The sequence below is a fragment of the Rana temporaria genome, chromosome 6, assembly GCF_905171775.1.
Source record: "Rana temporaria chromosome 6, aRanTem1.1, whole genome shotgun sequence".
Classification (NCBI taxonomy): domain Eukaryota; kingdom Metazoa; phylum Chordata; class Amphibia; order Anura; family Ranidae; genus Rana; species Rana temporaria.
In genome coordinates this window covers 115,589,572-115,609,858 of record NC_053494.1, presented here as the reverse complement: position 1 = coordinate 115,609,858, position 20,287 = coordinate 115,589,572, and the positions used below count along the sequence as shown (strand labels likewise).

The window sequence follows — 20,287 nt, the reverse complement described above, 5'->3', positions numbered from 1 at the left end:
TTACTCGGCGTAACTTCATCTTTCACATTATGCAAAAAGATTGGGCCAACTTTACTGTTTTATTTTTTTAAAGCATAAAACTGTTTTTTCCCCCCAAAAAAACAGATACTGTGCGAGATAAAAAGTTGCAATGACCGCCATTGTATTCTCTAGGGTGTTTGCTAAAAAAAAACAAAAAAAACACATATATAGTGTTTGGGGGTTCTACATGTAAAATTATGATTTTTACATGTAGGAGCGAAGTGTCAGAATTGGCCTGGGCCTGAAGTGGTTAAAATGTTCATCAAAGGAAGTAGAGCATGGGTCTTCAAACTACGGCCCTCCAGTTATTCAGGAACTACAATTCCCATCATGCCTAGTCATGTCAGTGTGTTACAATGCCTCATGGGATGTGTAGTTCTACAACAGCTGGAGGGTCATTGTTTGAGGATCCCTGAAGTAGAGTATCTATTCTACCTTTAAAGCATTATGCCTTTTACAGGCGTACAGATTGTAAAGATAAAAGCAAAAACCCACCACATTAATTGTATAATTTTAAAGTTTTTTTATTTAACTTTACAGGAATTCATGTCTCTTAACTCTATATATCTATACTTTTAGTATATACAAATAAACAATCTGTCTTAAAAGGTGTAGCTCTGCTTAAAATAAAACAAATGCAGTGATAAATTCTAATAGGTGAATGATAACCAATGGGATCTTGCTTTGCAGCCAGAGCCGATTGCTGGATCTATTTCCTATGGTAGCAGTGTTACAAAGAGTAGTACCATAAGTCCTGCAGTAGTTATCTTCAAGTGTGTTCGGCTCCAGAAAAGTTCAAAAGGTGTCACTTTTTTTTAAGCTGTAGTAAAACAAAACATTTAGGACATGGTCCTTTTATTCATTACATCATCTTGTCCAGGCACTCATGCACTAAACAATTCATCCTCTGAATGTTTGGTGGCACCATGGCTTGCAAGTGGGTCAAGATCCGCAAACATGTTTAGCCACGTTGACATTTCTGTATTTTCTGCAACAAACACAAAGAATGTTAATTGTGACTATGGGAAATTAACAAACAATAGCTAAAATCCTGCAGGTGGCATGACCTACAGCTTGTTCACAGCCAGGCGAGGCTAAAGTAAATGGAAGACCTTACTGTTAAATAGGGTTGCCACCTTTTCTTCTAGCCAAACCTGAACACTTTAGCCACGCACTGCAAAATTTAATTTGTAAGTGGAAATGCTGTGGACTCTGATGTAAAGGGGTTTCTGCTCACCAAACCTCCCACTTACAGCAGAGTTCCCAGCATTTCCCCTTAAATTATGGTTCCCAAAGCCCCTCTTACATCAGAGTCAACAGGGCACCCCTTACAAATTGGTCCCCCTTAACTTTGTGTACTCACTCGCTATGTATAGTTGTACCTTCCTGATGTAAAGCTTGAGGAATGCAGGATGACCAAGCCCACTATCCCCCTTAAAAGGTGATCTCAATGTCCAAACAACTTTGATTGATCATTTAATCACATACTAGTCTGTATTTATCACAGCCCAAACTGGAAAAGGCTAGTCCCATCTCCAGAGCAGCATCATGTAACATGCAAGTGTCTGGTTTAATTACCTGTCCATGCCTTAAAGGGGGTCTCCGTGGAAACAGCATTTTTAGTTAAGTATTCTTGATATTATCTTTATCTGTATATACTTTATATTTAAGTATTTGTGTGATTGCTCTTTGCACATCTCGAATAAAAACCCTAAAAGAACTTAAAATATCACATGACAGTGATAAAATAGTACAGTATACAGTGCAAATCTATTTCCTGCAACCATGGGTTGCAGGAAAGAAATATGCACGATTGTCTGCTCCCAGCAAGGGGGCAGGGCAGCCGCCCCCTGCTGGGAGAAGACGTGGTTATCGCTAGCAGCCATTATCAGTAATAGTGAGAGAATCTGGCTGGGGTTGTACCCAAGTTGGTACATTCAGCCTGCCCCTTAACGGTTCGAATCTCGGCCAGTTCCTGTATGGCTGGCCTTGGATATATGGGATCTGCCTTCATTAAAAATGTAAAGATTCTTAAAATGTCTTTACTATAACTTAAGTTGTATTCTCAAAAGATTGCGATTATGACGTGCAATACATTATAAAAGTCCCCTTTTTCACAAGGTGGATTGCGCCCCGCTCAGTGGGGAATCTGTGAGCTGATCTGACATGGACAGTGTCCCCTCCTGCTCTATGGGCAGTTAGGAATAAACAGACTTCCGTGTCAGTTTACACTTGACAACCTAAAAAAAAAAAGAAAAAAAGGAAGGAGCATAGCTATACTTTTGGTGCTCTGAATCTGGACCGTCTGGTGTCAGCTTCCATGGCTGCAGAGTTGCATACAGCCGCTATGTCAGCCCCTTGCCTCTTGCCCAATCACAAAGTGCTTTGTATTATGTGAATCAATTTGAAAAATACAAAGCCTTCTGTGAATTAACAGCAGAGGGGAGGAGTGGGCAGAACTGCTGTGTGCGCTAACGGAGGATAGCAATAAAAGAGATAAAGTCCAGAAGGTGGCACACACTTTTGTTGGACTTAACTCATAGCAAGCCAGTACATTTTACAATGTGGCTGAATTCCCAGGAGTTCAGTTGCTATCCTGGCAGAAGCAGGCAACTTTTTGTGCGCCACTTAAATCTTAAAAGAAGTGGTTGCAATGGTGTGTGTAATTATTTTATATTTATATATATATATATATATATATATATATATATATATATATATATATATATATATATATATATATATATATATATATATATATATATACACACACACACATACACACACACACACACACACACACACACACGATGTCAAAAAAAAAAAAAAAGACCAGGTGATGACCTAACATAAGAAAACAATGCCCGATGGCATAAGAAAATACCCAAATGCTCTCTTTTGTTTCTGACATCTTGTTACCACGGAGAGGCTGTACTTCATCACGTGACATCTTCGGGGGTATAGTCCTTCAAGCAGCACTTGAGCTACAGGTAGTCCCCATTTTTTTCTATATTGTTTTGCGGAGTTTGTTAGTGGTTGTTTGCTGTAGCCTACCCCTCAGTTAGACTGCCTTTGGATGTCCTGAATGTGAAAGGCTTCCTGTGTCCCTCAATGAATAAGAAAGAAAATAGTTTTTTTGTACTCGCCTTAAAATTCTTTCCTTTTAGTCCATTAAAGACACATCCTTCTGTTTATGATCATGCTTTTGGTACTGGTTGCTACAAACCAAGGCATGCTGGTAGTAGGAGAGGGTTATCCTTAGCTGGCCTTCCATTTTATTTGTTTGCCTGTGTTCAGTCCTCCTGTAGGAGGCAGTACAACCCAAAAGTGAAAAACTTCCTGTGTGCCTTCGTGCAAGGGTCCAAGACCACCAGGCCACGGACCGGTGCCGATTCACGGCCTGTTTGCAGCCAACCCCCCCTCGTCACTGCTGTTCTGCCCAAAGAGCCGGGCAATGAAGGCTGCACTGTTAGAGGTGCAGCAAGCAAGCAGAGAGATGGCGTCATCTCTCATCGCCCGTCCTGTATCATCGCTGTTTCGCCCTCACTATAGGCTAGAACAAAATCCAGCAACATCGCATGTGTCGATTTCCCTGCTCGGATTTTCTAGTGCTGGGGAGAGACTACAAGAAGAGGATCTAAGTCTTTCACTACAGAGAAAAAACCCTTGCAAATTGCCTTTACATTATTTAAGTGACAAGGCAGGCTACAATGGGAAGCTTATTTTAGTGGCAGGGTAATGGGAAGCTTATTTTAGTGGCAGGGTAATGGGAAGCTGCGTTTGGTGGCAGGCCGCAACACTGGGAAACTGCATCTGGCAACTGTTGAAACAGTGACAATCTGCATCTGGTGGCAGGCGACAGTGATAAGTAACAAGCTGCATCTGAAAGGAGACGATGTGGCAAGTGACAATCCGCATCTGGTGGCAAGTAACACACTCAGGGCTCCCACTGATTCTGCATTATGGCGAATTAAACTATTTTATATTACAATGTAAAAAATAGAAATAATGTGCTTCAATCATCTTGACCATATTAACCATGGTGTCATGATGATTGAAGCGTTAACACTAAGCCATTGCCCTGTCAAATCGGGCGCTGAACCGCCCTCCCTCCGGTCATTGGCAAAAAAATTCTTCCACTAAACCGATAACTGCTGCCAAAGGTTGGGGGACAGCGTCTTAGACTCCAAAAAAGAAGATTTTATGGAGAGTACAAAATGTATTTTTTTGGTTTACTTTATGAAGCTTGTGCATCACATGGCACGTCATGCAGGTGCCTTTATATGTACTCTATCATTATACCATACACTGTTGAATGCTGAACTTACTTTGGGTTTCTTGTTCTGATGTATTCTTGATAGAAGAGTTCTGCATGTCAGGCCTTAAACCTCTCGAAGATACACCCGCCATTGTCCAGTCTAAGATTTAAAACAAAAACACTTACTGGAAAATGATCCTTGATTTTAGAGGTCACATGGCGAGCATTGCGGCCCATTCCAATCATACCTGCTGAAAATGGGCCATTAAAGTAAACCTGCCATTTCTCAGATCTGCTGAATATACTAGCTCTGTGGCTGTCATGCTGATCCAGCAGCTTTAATACTTTCTATGTCACCGACTCAGAATATATTTTTAGATACTTTTACCGCTTTTCTTGATCAGTCTGCTTTTTTTTCTGGGAAGTGTGTGAAAATATTGAAGCTAAAGTCTGCCATGTAAGTAGCATTTAAAGAAGGAGAATGAAGTTGATTATGGAAGGACACTACAGTCAATGCATGAGGTCCCTGGCTGATCTGAGATCTATAGCATTGGGTATAGGAGGGATGGGGAATAAGAGGGGGAAGGGTTTTAAAAAACTTAGGATCCTTTTAGGGTACATTCACGGCACTGCGCTGTGCTAATGCAAGGAACACACAGTGGTACAATGTGGTGTCATCCCCAACATACCTGCACTGCTGCGTACTGCATCCTGCAGAAATTCACTACCAAAAATGCTGCATGCAGAATTTTGGTACATTGGGGTGAATTGGGCAACCCATTCGCATTAATAGGCTGCATTTACGCAATGCATTTTAAAAAAAGGATAAGTTCACCTTTAAAACAAAAAATGAAAAAACTAAAATGCACATCTTTTTGCAGGTAAAAAAAATGTGCATATATTTAATTTTTTTTTAATTGGAAGTTTGTACAGAATTGCACCCATGACTAGCAGATTGCGGGTGCAATACAAGGCTCTTGCAAACTGTTGGTGTAAGCTGTCTGCTCGCACCTTACCCTACAAGGCACAAGCAGACAGTTACACACGGTCAGGAAGCATCAATTAACTACCTAGAGAACTCACCAGCACCCTGGTAGTTCATTAAAAACTACAAGCCAACAGCCGCAAAGGGTGTCGGTACTTGTAGTTCTCCTATTCACAGAACTCTGAATGAGCGACACAGCCAGGCGGGCGTAGCCCAGCACGACCTTGTCTTTTTTAAATTAGAACAGCAGTTGCGGGGAGAAGATCCCCAGCCTGCTGTCATAGGGGGAGGCACTCGTGGGTGCGGCAGATGGCAGCAGCAGCAGTAACATGTTACACCCCAAATACATGTGTAACATCTCATAAAAGGGTGAACTTATCCTTTAAAAGGTAACTTATTTTTTTTTTTAAATAACAAACATGTTATACTTACCTCCACTGTGCAACTTGTTTTGCACAGAGTGGCCCCGAACCTGGTCCACTGGGGTCCCTCGGCGGATGTCTCGGCTCCTCCCCGCAAGAACCAACAACCTTCATGAAAACAAGCGAGCACGGTGGTTAATTCTTGCGGGCGTGCTCCCTTGATATAGCCGCTCACTGTATCACTCGGCCCCGCCCCCTGGCCTGCCGCTTCATTGGATGTGATTGATAGCAGCGTGAGCCAATGGCTGTGTTGCTTTCAATTAACCAATGAATGAGCCAAGAAGACATCGCGTTCACGTGGCTGGACTTTTGAGGGGTCAGGTAAGTAAACCAGGGTGCTGGGGGGCCGCTACTCCTTAGATGTTTTTTCACCTTAATGCACAGAATGGTGCAATTGAAAGAGGGAATTTCAAGATAATACTAGGCAAATAGCATTTTCAGAAGAGGTCACCAATGCACCCCACATATTTCGCTCAGTACAGGTCTCCTTAAAAGTATACATTTCCTGTGCCTTGAAACCACCCCAAAACATGTTGCGCGGTAATGGATGCTTTGACCTGGAAGTCATAGCTCCCAACTGTATTGGGGAACCAAACAACTCATTTGACATAATATATATATAAAAAAATTCTATAAATACATTTAAATATTATTTAACTATCAAAAATGTTTTTAATGCACCAAACCTTTTATCTGAACTTTAAATTATGCCATTTGGTATTCTGAAAAGTCAAAAAGAAAAAAAAAATTTGTCCATTAATCTGCTTTTTTTTTTTTTTTTTTTTAAAAGGTGTGACTGGGGTATGTCCTTTGCCTACATACTTTGTGCTCCAATGTCTCCCTCTTTTTCATCTCAAAAAGTTGGGCGGTATGCTGGTGGAAAGGGGAAGAACTACACCTTCTTGGCAGTGAGACGTCATGTAGCAGTCCAACAGGTCCCTGTTCTGCTCATCGATCTCAGCATCTCTGAACATTTCAGCTGTAAACTAGTCTTAATTTAGTCAACAAAAATATTTTAGTAAACTAAATTAACACTATTTTAGTCAACTAAAATTTGGCTAAAACAATTCAGACGATTATAATGCGACTAAAACTAAAATTAACTTCTAAAATAAGAAGTAAATCATGCTAACCATGTGATCATTCAATATTAAAATTGATGATAAATCATAAAATCAAATATAAATAAATAATAAAAAAAAAATATATACAAAAGTATTGAAAAATGCCCCATACACAGATGGATATTGTGATGAATAAATCAATATTGATAAAGAAAGTCCACAACTGTGTTGATTAGTGAAAATCCCCCAAATTGTGTCCATGAAATACGAAACCCAAAAAAGGATATTTATGGTCGGAGCCCTACGGCCGACACGGACATGGACACAGACTGACTAGGACTCACAACATACAATGGACCTGAAGTGTGCGCTGGCCCTAACGGACGGTACGCCAGAATAAGGGGGCATACCCTGTTAAATGATAGATGTTGTGGAGAGGAATGAACCTGGGAATTCCTGTGAAATGGGATGGGGGGGGTGGGCGAAGTGCGCCGGAAGTCTCGTGCTGAGACAGGAAGCCGACGGAGCCCGGAGGGAGGCGAGGAGATTATATAGGCTCCCCGGGCTCCTCCCATAAACACAGGCCGCTGCTCGGCCTTATTACTTATGGTCGGAGCCCTACGGCCGACACGGACATGGACACAGACTGACTAGGACTCACAACATACAATGGACCTGAAGTGTGCGCTGGCCCTAACGGACGGTACGCCAGAATAAGGGGGCAAAACATTCAGGTAGGGTTATAGTTTTATTGAGTCAGAACATTAGTGAGCAAGTATGGCGAAGGCTTGTGCCATCTCCGCCTGAGGGTCAGGAATGTACCTAGCGAAGCAGGCAGACTTCCACCTGCCTAGCTTCTTAATGATATGGTCGGGGACCCAGTGTCGCGAGGCGGTTGAGGCTGCTCCGATACGAAAGGAGTGGCCCGAATACTGGGTAGGATTGAGGTGCAGAGTCCGAAGGAGGATCCTCACGTGTTTAATGAACTGGCTGGTGTTCAGAGGTTTGTCCGGAAAAGGGAGTAGAGGAGCGGAGTCTGATTGGGCTGGCAAAAGTAAGAGTAGGCGGTCCAACACGGATACTGGGCACCAGGCGTTACCTGTCTTGTAAATGGCGATGTCTAAGCCGGGGCCTGATTGCTGTGTTTTGGTGGTAGTGAGGTGAAGCGTGAAGCGGTCTTGATGGCGGACAAAGTGTCGTCTGCGCAGGACTTGGCCGGCAGGGCTGTTGAAGGCAAACTCGCTGGGTCGGAGGAAACCATAATACGCTAGGTAGATGGCCGCTTGTATGACCAAGCTAGGCAGGAGGCCGAACGGGGATGTGGCGAGGATGGCGGGCAGGTCTCTAAATATGGTGCTGGTAATGGGCAGGCGTTTGGCGTTGACAACTGGTTGTTGCTTCCGGACTGCGCGTAGGGCAGCTTTGACTGCGTGGGACGTAAACAGCGAAGGCTTCGCCGGATCGTGTAAGGCCAGAAAGTGCTGGACGCCAGCCAGGTAGAGACGGATGGTGTTGTACGAAAGGGACTGGCAAGTGTGACAGTAGGAGATGAAGGCCAATACGTGCTTGACACTCGGGGTGGTGTTAGCGGAGTGGCGCGTCAAGAAGTTGGTAAAGGTGTCCCAAGCCGTGTGATAGGCTTTGAGGGTATTGCGGGAGAGAGACTGGTTGATCAGCTGGGTAGCTTGCTGTAGGTGCTGTGTCAGTCCAGGGTCAGTTGAGACCAAGGAGGGATAGGGGCTGAAGATGGATCGGCTGCGGGTTTCTGCTGAAAAAAAGAGGCATAATTAAAGCGGGACAAGGCGTCTGCGGCGAGATTACACTTGCCGGGGAGGAAGGTACAATGCACATTGAATTGGTGTAGCAAGGACAGTTGCACTAGCCGACGTAGGAAGGACATTATAACAAGAGACCTGGACCTGCCCTTGTTAATAATGTCGGCTGTGGCCTGGTTGTCGGTGGTGAAGGTAACAGTTTGTCCAGCCCAGCTGTGGCCCCAGAGTTGGGCGGCTGCTACGATTGGGTACAACTCGAACAAGGAGGACGTCTGGGTGAAGCCCGGGACCGCTAGTATTTCTGGCGGCCACGGTCCTGCGAACCAGTGGTGGCCAAAAATAGCTGCAAAACCTGTGGAGGCTGCGGCGTCGGTCACTACTTGTGGGGAAAGGGGTGACACTGACGGTATAAACATTGATATACCGTTCCAGTTGGTGAGAAATTCTTCCCACATCGAGAGGTCCGCTAAGGCTGCGGTATCCAACCTGAGAATCTGATCAGGGTCCTGTGCATGGGAAAGGAAGACCAGAAGGCGTGACACGAAGGATCGGCCCTGAGGGATGATCCTTACTGCAAAGTTTAGCATTCCCAGGAGGGACTGCAGCTGCTTCCTGGTGCAGCCCTGCGTTTGGGTGAAACTATGGAGGACTGCCCTGATGCGGGTCAGTTTGTCGGGGGGGAGGCTGGCTTGCATGGAGGTGGTATCCAGATTAACTCCGAGGAAGGTAATGGAGTGTGCTGGGCCTTCTACTTTGTGTTCTGCGAGGGGGACGTTGAGATTTTTGAAGACGAGTCTCAACTTTTGGAGGTCTCCTGGAGGCGTGTCGGGTTGTTCAATTAGCAAAAAGTCATCCAAGTAGTGGATGACTTGTTGACAATGGGCTTGGTGCACGAGAATCCAGGTGAGAGTCTGTGCGAAGGTGTCGAAGAGCCAGGGACTAGACTTGGAGCCAAACGTCAGCTTGGTGGCGAAGTAGTATGACTCTCTCCATTTCATGCCATGCCAACACCAGAGGGACGGGTGGATAGGCAAGAGTTTAAAGGCGTCTGAGATGTCGGCCTTGGAGAGCCAGGTGCCCGTGCCGGTTTTAATTATGGCTTGGATCGCCATGTCTACAGACGCGTATTTTAGGGAGAACTCCTCCGAGGGGATCAAGGAGTTCAGGCTGGGGGTGGGGGAAGAATGAGGCGCAGACAGATCGTAAACTAAACGTGTTTTATTTGAAAACTTGCCCTTGACAAGCCCAATAGGGCTGACTCTCCAGGTGCTGAAGGGGGGTGTGGTGAAGGGGCCTATGATGAAGCCTCGCTCTAGCTCTGTCTGTAAGAGCTGGTCTATGGCCTGCTCGTCTGTGGCGGCTGAGCGCAGGTTTCTACATTCGTGCGTTGTGTGGGGTAGTGAAATGAGGCCTGTGTGGAACCCTCCTGTGAAGCCTTGGACGAGGAAGGTGGTGAGGGAGGGGGTGGGGTGGGAGGTGAGGTAGAGCTTCAGCCAGGGGATGTTAATGCGGCCTAGTCAGGTCTTCTTTTGTTGCTTGACTAGGCATAGGGTCCTGGGGTGCGCTCTATGGCACGTAAGGCAGACATGGAGCAGACGGCATTGGCTGAAGTTGCAGGAGCCATGGTTAAAATTATTGCAGATGGCCGCGCCGCCTAGCGTCTGTACTGGGCGCCCGAACTTGTCGGCCTGGGACGTCTGCTGGGTGGCCGGTAGGCCCGGAGCTGCCCTCGAGGTCGAGGGGAGTTCGAACGGGCGAGTGTTGGAGGTGGTGTTGGTGGTGGTGTTGGCGCACCAGGTGGCGGTGTGAGTGGAGGACTGGCAAACAGCGCATAATGGTGAGCGCAGGCCAGCAAAGTGGCGGCAGAACAGCTCGGTGTCCATGAGACTCCAATCTGTAGCTGTCTGGAACTGCAGCAGCCTGGCCGCTGCTTTGGCTGAGAAGGAGCGGTGGTAGTCATAGAATGAAAACCCTCCGTACTTGTAGCCCAGATCCACTATGGTGTGGAGATAAAGGTCCAGCTCTTCCCTCCTACTGGGGGAGGCGGAGCATAGGACATCTCTGAGCATGCCAAAGGCCAAGGCGAATTCCGGGACCGATAGTTTACGGTTAAGCCTTGGGTCTTTGGCCTTGAGGACCACTGAGACGTCTCCCCAGGCATAGGCCTTGTTGTCGGCTAGGTCGTGTACCGAGATGAGGAGGGAGGCTAGGTTGATGTCCTTGCCATCCAGGATGTCCTTCCTGATGTTGGCAGGAACCAAGTGGGCTGGGAGGACTACGGAGCACTTGCCTGTGGGTGTAAGCGGGGGAGGTATTTGCGGTTGCACTGCAGACGGGGTGAGCGTGGATGGATCGGGGGAAGCTGTAGGTGGGCGAGCCTCCAGAAGCATCATTCTCGCCTGTACGTCTGTAATTGTGGTGGAGAGTGTTGCGACCATGTTGTGGAGTTGGGACACGGCGGCGGATATGGAGTGTAGCGAAGTTTGCTGGGTGCTTGGTCCGGGTGAGGCTGGCGGGGAGTTGTTTGAAGCAGGAGGTGGGAACAGGAGCCTGAAAAGTTCTGCCTTCCTGGCTGTGGACGGAAAGGGCACATGCTTGCGCCTCAACTCCGCTGTTAACTTGGGGATGGTCCATCCCCTGAAGGAGCGTGCGCTGCCGCTCTCTGAAGCGGGGGGCGGTGAGGAAGGGGCAAAAAGGTCTTCGCTGCCGTCCTGAGACATGACTCAGGGTAAATCGTGCCCTGGGTACGGAGTTTTGTCTAGGAGGTCGAGGTGGGATGAGCAGGAACCTGCAGGGGTGAGATAAAACGGGTTGTTTCCGTGTCGTGCCGGGGATGGGGGATCCACCTTTTTTTATTTTTTTATTTTTTTTTACCTGTAAAATTACTGAACCTGGTGTGCAGGGGAAGCTGGCGAGCTTGACTGACCTGTGGAGAAATGATAATACATAAGGACGGGGGCTAGATAAGCTCGAATGTTGTAAGCGACCGACGAAGGGGGTGAGGCGGCGATGGCTTGGTGGCCGAAATGTCCCATGACAGAGGCCTGAAGCGGTGCGTTGCGGGTGTGGCTGACAACGCGGGGGCTCTGGAGCATGTGCCGAAATGAGGGTGACACTGTTGGGGAACGTTCGAGGCAAGCCTGCCAGCGGGAACGTGCAGGGGTTGAGATCTGGACTTGTGTCAAGTAAATGAGTGACAGAAATTCCCATGGCAGAGATGCGAAACTCTGGAGCATGTGCTGAAATGGGTCTAAGAAGAGAGGGGCCTGTTTGGGTCCGGAATGTGTGTGAGGATGTGTGTGGTCTTGCCGGGGCATGTTTGTGGTAGGGCGAGTAGCTGAAATGACCCATGACAGAGGCATGAACCGGTGCACTGTGGTTGTGGGTGACTACCGGGCTCTGGAGCATGTACTGAAAGGGGGGGGGCCACGGCGGATTTGGCCACATGTGGAATGGGGTGAAGCTGCAGCTGAGAAGGTGTTTGTGTACCCCCAAGACGTACTGCAGGTGGGCAAGTGAGGGAACGTCCCATGAGAGAGGAGTAACAATGTGTTGTCATGTTGTTGGCGACTGCGGAGCTGTGGAGCATGAGCTGGGAGTGAGGTCGCTACTGATCGGGGGTGCCGCGGCTGGTATGCGTGTGGGTGTGATGCGTGGGGAGCGCAGGCTGTGTGAGGCATGATTTGGAGGCGAGTGGGGTGTGTCTGGAATTGCTGTGAAGCAAAATGGAGGGAACAATGGATGGGGTGACTGGAGAAGCCTGATGATGCACCGCATGAAAAATAGTGGCGTGAGTGCTTGTGCGTGACCGAGCATCGGAAAGGTGTACAGCAATGGGTACTATGGCAGGGGATGCAGTGCTGGGTATACGTGTGTTCCCAATGTGGTGCACGGTATACCATGTGTTGGGGACTGAGAAAGCCGTGGGGCTGGGAGGTCGGTGAACTGGAGAAGCTGCAAGTTGGTCTTCTAAGGTAGAGTTTTTTTTTTTTTTTTTGCAATAAACCAGGGGAAGAAAAGGAGAAAGAAAAAGAAAAAATGGCAAAACACAAATAAACAAACAAGAAAATAAAAAATAAATAAATAAAATAAAAAACAGTTTAATGACATGAATACCAAAGGGGAGCTAGTTGTAGCTGTGCCAACGGATCGGTGCACGTATGTGAGGCATGTGACAACAAGTGGACTACAGTTCAGTATGCAGGGTAAGGAAAATATTGATAGGTATGGGGCGGACTGCACAAGATGCGGTTGGGCATTGTAATCACAGTTTTTGCTGTTGCTTAATGAATCTGTGACTACAAGAATATTTCAGTTTGCATTGTCAGTGATCAGTTTTAGAGTTAAGCAGTAACACTGCAGAAAAATACTTATGGTAATACATCTGCTGTGGTAAGCATTATGAATATACATTTATGGGTTTAAACTGATAGTAAGGAGTGTAGACATGTGTGGTGTGACGAAAGTGCGTGGGCGTTTGTGACAGTGAGTAGACAGTGCAAGGAGCGGGTAAGGTGTATGTACCGGCATGTTGAAATGCCTGGGGTCTGCCAGTATGTGGGATACGTTGGTGCGGTGGGGGCTGAAATGAATGGTGAGCCCGCGGTGGGAAGGGGCTCGGGAGCCGGGAGAGCAGAGCCTACCTTGCGGCGGTCGGACGATAACCGAGGGACGCCCCGGTGTCTGCGGAGGTCGCTGGATGGCGCGGATGCGGATGCGGCGGCGGCGGCTGCGAGGGATGACGCAATCGAAGTGCGCCGGAAGTGTCGTGCTGAGACAGGAAGCCGACGGAGCCCGGAGGGAGGCGAGGAGATTATATAGGCTCCCCGGGCTCCTCCCATAAACACAGGCCGCTGCTCGGCCTTATTACATACTAAATTGTGTAAAAAACTTGTAAATATAATAACTAACTTCGTCCAGGGGCACCTGACGTGTATAGTTATTAAGAACTGTACGTAGGGCGGAGCGACGTACTGACGTCACCTTGTGCTCCATACATTTTCCAAGAAGGACGGGTTGTCTGTTTGTGCATCGGCCGGCACATCAGATTCAAGGCTTCTTTTATGTTTCAATGAGTTTTATTAATGTTATAGTGAAAACTATATTTTTACAAAAATAAAAGAATCACAACTTGTCATTGCACAGTCTCAACACAGCATTCGGGAATCCAATACCATGGATCCTGGGATCCAGGGTTCCTAATGGGGACCACATAAGAGCATCCGAAAAGAAAAAAAAAAATCATCAAGCAACAACAGCCCATAGTTTCCCTCAGCTTAAAGTGACTCTCGGATTCTGTACTTCAGAAAGAGGTCCACCCACCCATCTATCTACCGGGGGGGGGGGGGGGGGGGCTCGACAACTCAAGGCTTCTTCTAAACTGCAACTTTGTAAGTGTATCACATTGGTTTTTTAATTTTAATACGGTAATACACTATATGGAGCGTTTATATTTTCTATGTACTGCGTGTATCCACTGATGGTTCATTGGTCGAGAGGCCATTACTTAGAATTCATGACTGTGTCTGCTGTCTGTTGGAATCAAACTGCTATTGATTACATGCATTCTCTTGATCCTCTGTCATGGGGGATCGTGGCAAGTTGGCAAGACGTAATTTCTGCCGATATGGTGGTGGATTCAACACGGTTTTCTTTGTATACGTCATCTCACACCTGTATTACAGGTTTTTTACACAATCTAGTATATATCCTTTTTTGTGTTTTGTATTTCATGGACACAATTTTTTGGATTTTCACTAATCAACACAGTTGTGGACAGTTGGGACATTTTTCAATACTTTGTATATTGGTGTTTTTTTTTTTCATTATTTATATTTCGATTTTATAGTTTATCATCAAATTTTAATATTGAATGATCACATGGTTAGCAGCACGATTTACTTCTTTTAAAATTTTGCTCTTGTACTTATGTTTTACATGAAAATTGGAGCTTCCAATTGAATAGCTGGGAAATGTTTTTTCAGCTATTTGTTTAGTATCTTTTAGCACATTTTTTTTCTTTCATTTGTTCTAAAATTAACTGCTATAAGCCCCACAGCTTGCCATGGTAATGGAGCTCCCCATCAGCACAGAGGAGGACCTCTTCAGACCACACAGATAAGCGTTGTTTTCTCCACACATTTGTGAGTGGAATTGTACACACATCTTGTCCTTTTAAAGTAATTGCATTGCACATGGTTCATGCTCCATGTTTAGGTTTTATTTTGCTTTTAGTGTTGGCGGCTGTTCACAGCTAATCTTTGGAGCTGCAAAACTAGTGTGAACATCCATCACCTTATACAAGCAGATTCTTACTGGACTGTCTTCAAACTGCAAGTTATAGGCGTACTGGCTTCTTGTTGATTTCTATTCCTGGATTTAGAGGTTGAGATTATATAGTTTAGTAACATTTGACTTTGTTATGGATTACCCACAGATCATCTTCTGCACCCACTATAATCTGCAATTATAGGCAATAATATTCTTATGTCAATAGGTACCTTTAATCTGCATGAGTTAACCAATACAAAAATTCTGTTTTTCTTAGTGAAGGTCCGTACCTTCACATATCATTGAAATAAATAAGATTAAATGACCAGCAGAGCGGTACTACATTTATATATATAGAAACAAGCTCGAGTTCAGTGCTAGGTCAGCGTTGGAAGTAGAAAAATCATAACTCAAATACAAGGTTCGCATCATGCTAGATGCAGGCAGTGGAAAATCTGAATCCCGAGACCAGAAAAATTCCAAGCACAGTAAGACACCCTTATCTTATATTCTACTGCAGCATCAGGCCCATGGAGTACATTTCTAATCTAAGGGGAACAATATTGTATTGGATAAAACACATAACCCAGCTGAAAGGCTCATGCCAGCCATGGCTCTGCACCAAAGTATGAAGGAGTCCCAAAATATCCCAACTCTGTCAAAATCAATATTCTCAGGAGATCTAATCATCTAATGCATATGGGTGCTTCAGGACAGAGTCACACCTTTGTGTTACAGTAACGCAGCATGTATGTGTTAGCAGTAAGCAAAAATCCCCTGAAGACGTGGCTTACCACAAAATGCACAGGGCTGAGCTTATTTTGTGACGTCATTGTGTATGCTGCTGGCCGGCGAGTGTCGTAATTTTATATGCTTTGTATAGGACTATGCTTGTGAACACTGCATAAAACAAATACAAAAAGTGTGGAAGATATTGGGCCATGGTATGTGTTTTTTTTTTCCATTTGAGTGACACCGGCACTTTCCCTGGAGCGGGGACTGAAGAACGGTGACTGAAGTACAATCCTACTGTGTTCCATTTGATGCCGACATGATACCCGGGGAGACAGCGGAGAATCATGTTAATTGGGCCCCTTTCAAAAGTATTTTTTGTTATTTTGAAATTCAGAGAATCCTGGCACAGCGTTCACTTGCAGTTGTACATTGCGATTAGCTGCGTTTAAGTGCGGCTGCGTTTAGCCGTGTTGGAACATTCTTGCCATTTCTGTTCCATTGCTTTCTGTTTTTCTTTCCTTGTTGCCACTGCTATCTGCAGGTGACATAGTACACTGCAGATAGCTGCATTAGATCGTTCCTGGACGCAGTCAAATCAATTTTTTCTATCCGCATCAAACCCAATGTAATGAAACTGTTGCTAAACGCAGTGTGTCAATGGTGACATAGGAAAGCATTGTCTGAGTTTAGCTGCTGTAGATAACGTTATCTGTCTGCAGCTAAAAGCTGAATTCTATCCGCCCGTGTGAAAGGGGCCTTATAGTGTGGAGGTTAGCCCTTTGGTAAGCAGTTTCTTCTCATGGTGGTGGTCTCTCACTCCAAGGTGTGGTCCTGACATCACAGCATTGGTGGTTGTGCAGCGGATGGACTTGAATTTATGGGATGCATGGACTTTTCTATATGTTTACATTATCTTTTAGAATATGAATGCTGGACTATATGCATTTTATTGAGAGAACCGATTTATGCACATAGCACTTTGATGGAATATATATGTTTATTGTGATCTGAATTCATTTATGGTACAAAAGCACTTTATGTTCACATAGATTTGCACTATAGAAAGTTAGATTTAAAGAAATAATTACACATTTAGGGCCGGATTCAGGTAGGGGCGCGCATTGTTACGGCGGCGCAGCGTATCGTATTTACGCTACACCGCCGTAAGTAAGAGAGGTAAGTGCTGTATTCACAAAGCACTTGCCTCCTAAGTTACGGCGGCGTAGCGTAAATGGGGCCGGCGTAAGCGCGTGTAATTCAAATGAAGATGAGGGGGCATGTTTTATGTTAATTTTGGGTGACCCAGCGTGATTGACGTTTTTCCCGAACAGCGCATTCGCCGTCCGTGGAATTTCCCAGTGTGCATTGCTCCAAAGTACGCCGCAAGGACGTCATTGGTTTCGACGTGAACGTAAATTACGTCCAGCCCCATTCACGGACGAGTTACGCAAATGACGTAAAATTTTCAAATTTCGATGCGGGAACGACGGCCATACTTAACATTAGCTACGCCACCTAGGGGGCATGTTTATCTTTATGCGGCGTATCTCTTACGGAAACGGCGTATCTTTACTGCGACAGGCAAGCGTACGTTCGTGAATCGGCGTATCTAGTAATTTACATATTCTACGCCGAAATTAACGGAAGCGCCACCTAGCGGCCAGCGGAAAAAAAATTGCACCCCAAGATACGACGGCGCAGGCCGTCGTATCTTAGCTAGGTTTAAGTGCATCTCAGTTTGAGCATACACTTAAAACTTACGCCGACGTAACTCGAATCTAAGCTCGTCGTATCTACTGATACACCGGCGTAACTCTTTATGAATCCGGCCCTTAGTGTGTTGCATTTAAAGAGACGGCACACTATTTTTGTTTATTAACTTTAATTAGCATTAGAGACAGAGCACAGGTTGTTTTTTGTTTAATGTATGCGTTATGGTACATTCAGAATAAAATGACAATGCACTACAAGTCCCATGAGGGATTGCATGGCTGACAGTTACAAGCATGACTCCCAAAAGGCAGAGGCACTATAGGACTTGTAGTTCCACAACAGCTGGAGGGCCACAGTAGTACCCATTAATTAGGACAATGCATGGTAACCCATTGCCATTTGCAATGCATTGTGTCGCTTTCTACAAAATGATTTAGCACTATAGATCATATATCCATCTCCCTTCCCTTGGGCAGAGCCAGGCAGACAAAGCAGTATTTGTTACGCTAGTTTGCAAGGTGACTGCTGTCAAATTAAAGTGATCAGCAGCTAAGAATGGATGTTTGGCATCCATGTCTAATCATTATAACCTGGGCACAGCAAGACACACACGCACATATATTTGTATACACATTCATGTACACAATACTGCAGATGCATTTATGGTACACATGTGGTACTCAATCACAGTGCAGGACAAAACAGTAATTGACTGAAGTAGATCTGTGGCTTGGTGGCCGGAGGCCCACCTCATAAGGATGCAGATTTGTAACTGCAGCTCTCTTTTTCTATTCTGATGGGTTTCTTTGAAAAAGTTAAAAAACTGGTGCAACCAGACATGGCTTAATCTATTTAGCATACATAATGTTCCTGTGAGTAAACTACAAAAAACAAAGATATAGTTACCCGAATATGAATAGGGCTTGGAGTATAAGCCATGATTCTGTAATTCTAGGAGCTAGCCTTTCTGTAATCTAGACTCAATACTCTATTAGGAATGAGAACTGCTGAACAGAGGCAGATCCTGAAATGCTGCCACCGTTGCACAAAAAGTAAACAAAGATGATGATGCTGTTGTTCTGATCTTGAAATTCACTGCATTGTTCTCTTTTAAAGCTAAAATACAAATCAAATATGCTCTGACATCCATTACTTTTCTCACTACCGAACACTTGTTCAACTCATGCTAATAGCTAGAGGTTAAAATTCACCTTTTGTAGCAGGTTACATGTTACAATGTTACACCCATATTTAGATTGTAAATGTGTAACATGCTCGAGGTCTGCCTCCCTGCACCCCTTGATCCCCTACACCTGTGACAGCAGGCAGGGGGATCCTCTCCCCCACCCGCTGTCATATCTTAAAGATATTTGCAGCAGTGGTGGCAGGTCCCTTAGGGGAGCAGGGGCACTGCCGTCTGATCAATGCACCCGGCCCCATTGTGGTGTTATTTTTAAAGAAGCACATGATTAGAGCAGGGGGCTCTAATTGGCTTCAAAAAAGGGTGGGCTTGGGGCGCAGTGTGCAGCGGTGGTTGGAGCAAAGAGGAGCAGGAGAAGGAGGCAGGGGGAGCTGGTTGAAGCCAATGAGCGTGCGGTGGCAGGATTTGCCTTGCAGCCTGAGCTGGGAGAAGAAAGTTGGCGATTTCTGTTGCAGCGTGGTGCGGCCTGGCTTTGTCCACCTGACTGCTCTCCTACTGCTTTGTCCATCTGCTGTGCCGAGAAGGAGGGGAAGCCGCGATCGTGGATGAGGCAAGTGTGGACCCAGTGGGAGGGGGTTTGTTAATGAGGTTCGTTATTCGGGTCCGAACTTTTGCGGTGTTCGAAAGTTCTGGTGAAAACCGAACAAGGGTCCGTTCGGCCCATCCCTACCTGTCAGTACAATCCCCAGTGTTTTGTGTTTTTTGACATCAGGTTGTGGGTCCTTATTCCAGGTTTGTGAATTTGCAATTGTTCCACCTGTTTTTGGGAGGTTCTGGTTAATCAGCTTCTCACTGGCTCAGGTTCTTTTTTGTGTGGTGGCAATTCCTTCCTGCAGTGACCTTTTCCATCCTGAACTGGAGCATCAGGTTAATCCTTCATGCTCTTACCTTGGTCGTGTTGGCATGTTCCCTTATCTAGTAAGGGCCCCACCTTATTCATTCAGATTCAGGTTATGGGCCATTTGGTGGCTCCTGTGCTGTAGGAAGTACTCAGTCCTCCTAGTGAGGCCTATTAGTGTGTATTTGCCGTGTTGCCCATCACTCCTTTGGGCCATCCCAACATTTTAATTCATCGAGGGGCACAGGTACTGCCCCTCTCAGTTTTGGTTTATGCCCGAGTACTGCTTTAACACAAAATCAAGGCATGCTGGGTGGAGGGAGGGTTATAATGGGGGCTGGCTTATGATCTTTTGCACGCTGGGTGGAGGGGGGTTATAATGGGAGCTGGCTTATGATCTTTTGCACGCTGGGTGGAGGGGGGTTATAATGGGAGCTGGCTTATGATCTTTTGCACGCTGGGTGGAGGGGGGTTATAATGAGGCTGGCTTATGATCTTTTGCACGCTGGGTGGAGGGGGGTTATAATGGGAGCTGGTGTATGATCTTTTGCACGCTGGGTGGAGGGGGGTTATAATGGGAGCTGGCTTATGATCTTTTGCACGCTGGGTGGAGGGGGGTTATAATGAGGCTGGCTTATGATCTTTTGCATGCTGGGTGGAGGGAGGGTTATAATGGGAGCTGGTGTATGATCTTTTGCACGCTGGGTGGAGGGGGGTTATAATGGGAGCTGGCTTATGATCTTTTGCACGCTGGGTGGAGGGGGGTTATAATGGGGGCTGGCTTATGATCTTTTGCATGCTGAGTGGAGGGGGGTTATAATGGGGGGATGGTTTACGATCTTTTGCTGTTTTTCAGTGCCCAAGTTTCCTATAGGGAGCAGTGTAACTAACCTGACTGTATCCCGAACTCAATGGATTACAAGAATAGGATTTTACAGTACATTTCAAGAGGCAAAAGTATAAAATTCTAACCAGGTGGTACAGAACACCATTTCGTTTACACTG

The 20,287-nt window shown here is 45.9% G+C and overlaps 1 protein-coding gene across 2 annotated transcripts in view; it reads right to left on the bottom strand.

Moving 5' to 3' along the window:
* Positions 1 to 524: 524 nt before the first annotated feature.
* Positions 525 to 20,287, bottom strand: part of ICA1L (islet cell autoantigen 1 like) — a 74,913-nt gene continuing 55,150 nt past the window's right edge. For both annotated transcript variants that reach the window (XM_040357226.1, XM_040357228.1), the window contains 2 exons: positions 4,350 to 4,439; positions 525 to 1,009 (listed from right to left, as the gene is read on the bottom strand). In XM_040357226.1, the coding sequence (XP_040213160.1) occupies positions 906 to 1,009; positions 4,350 to 4,439 (194 nt within the window). In that variant the 3' untranslated portion in view covers positions 525 to 905. The remainder of the gene's footprint in view (positions 1,010 to 4,349; positions 4,440 to 20,287) is intronic.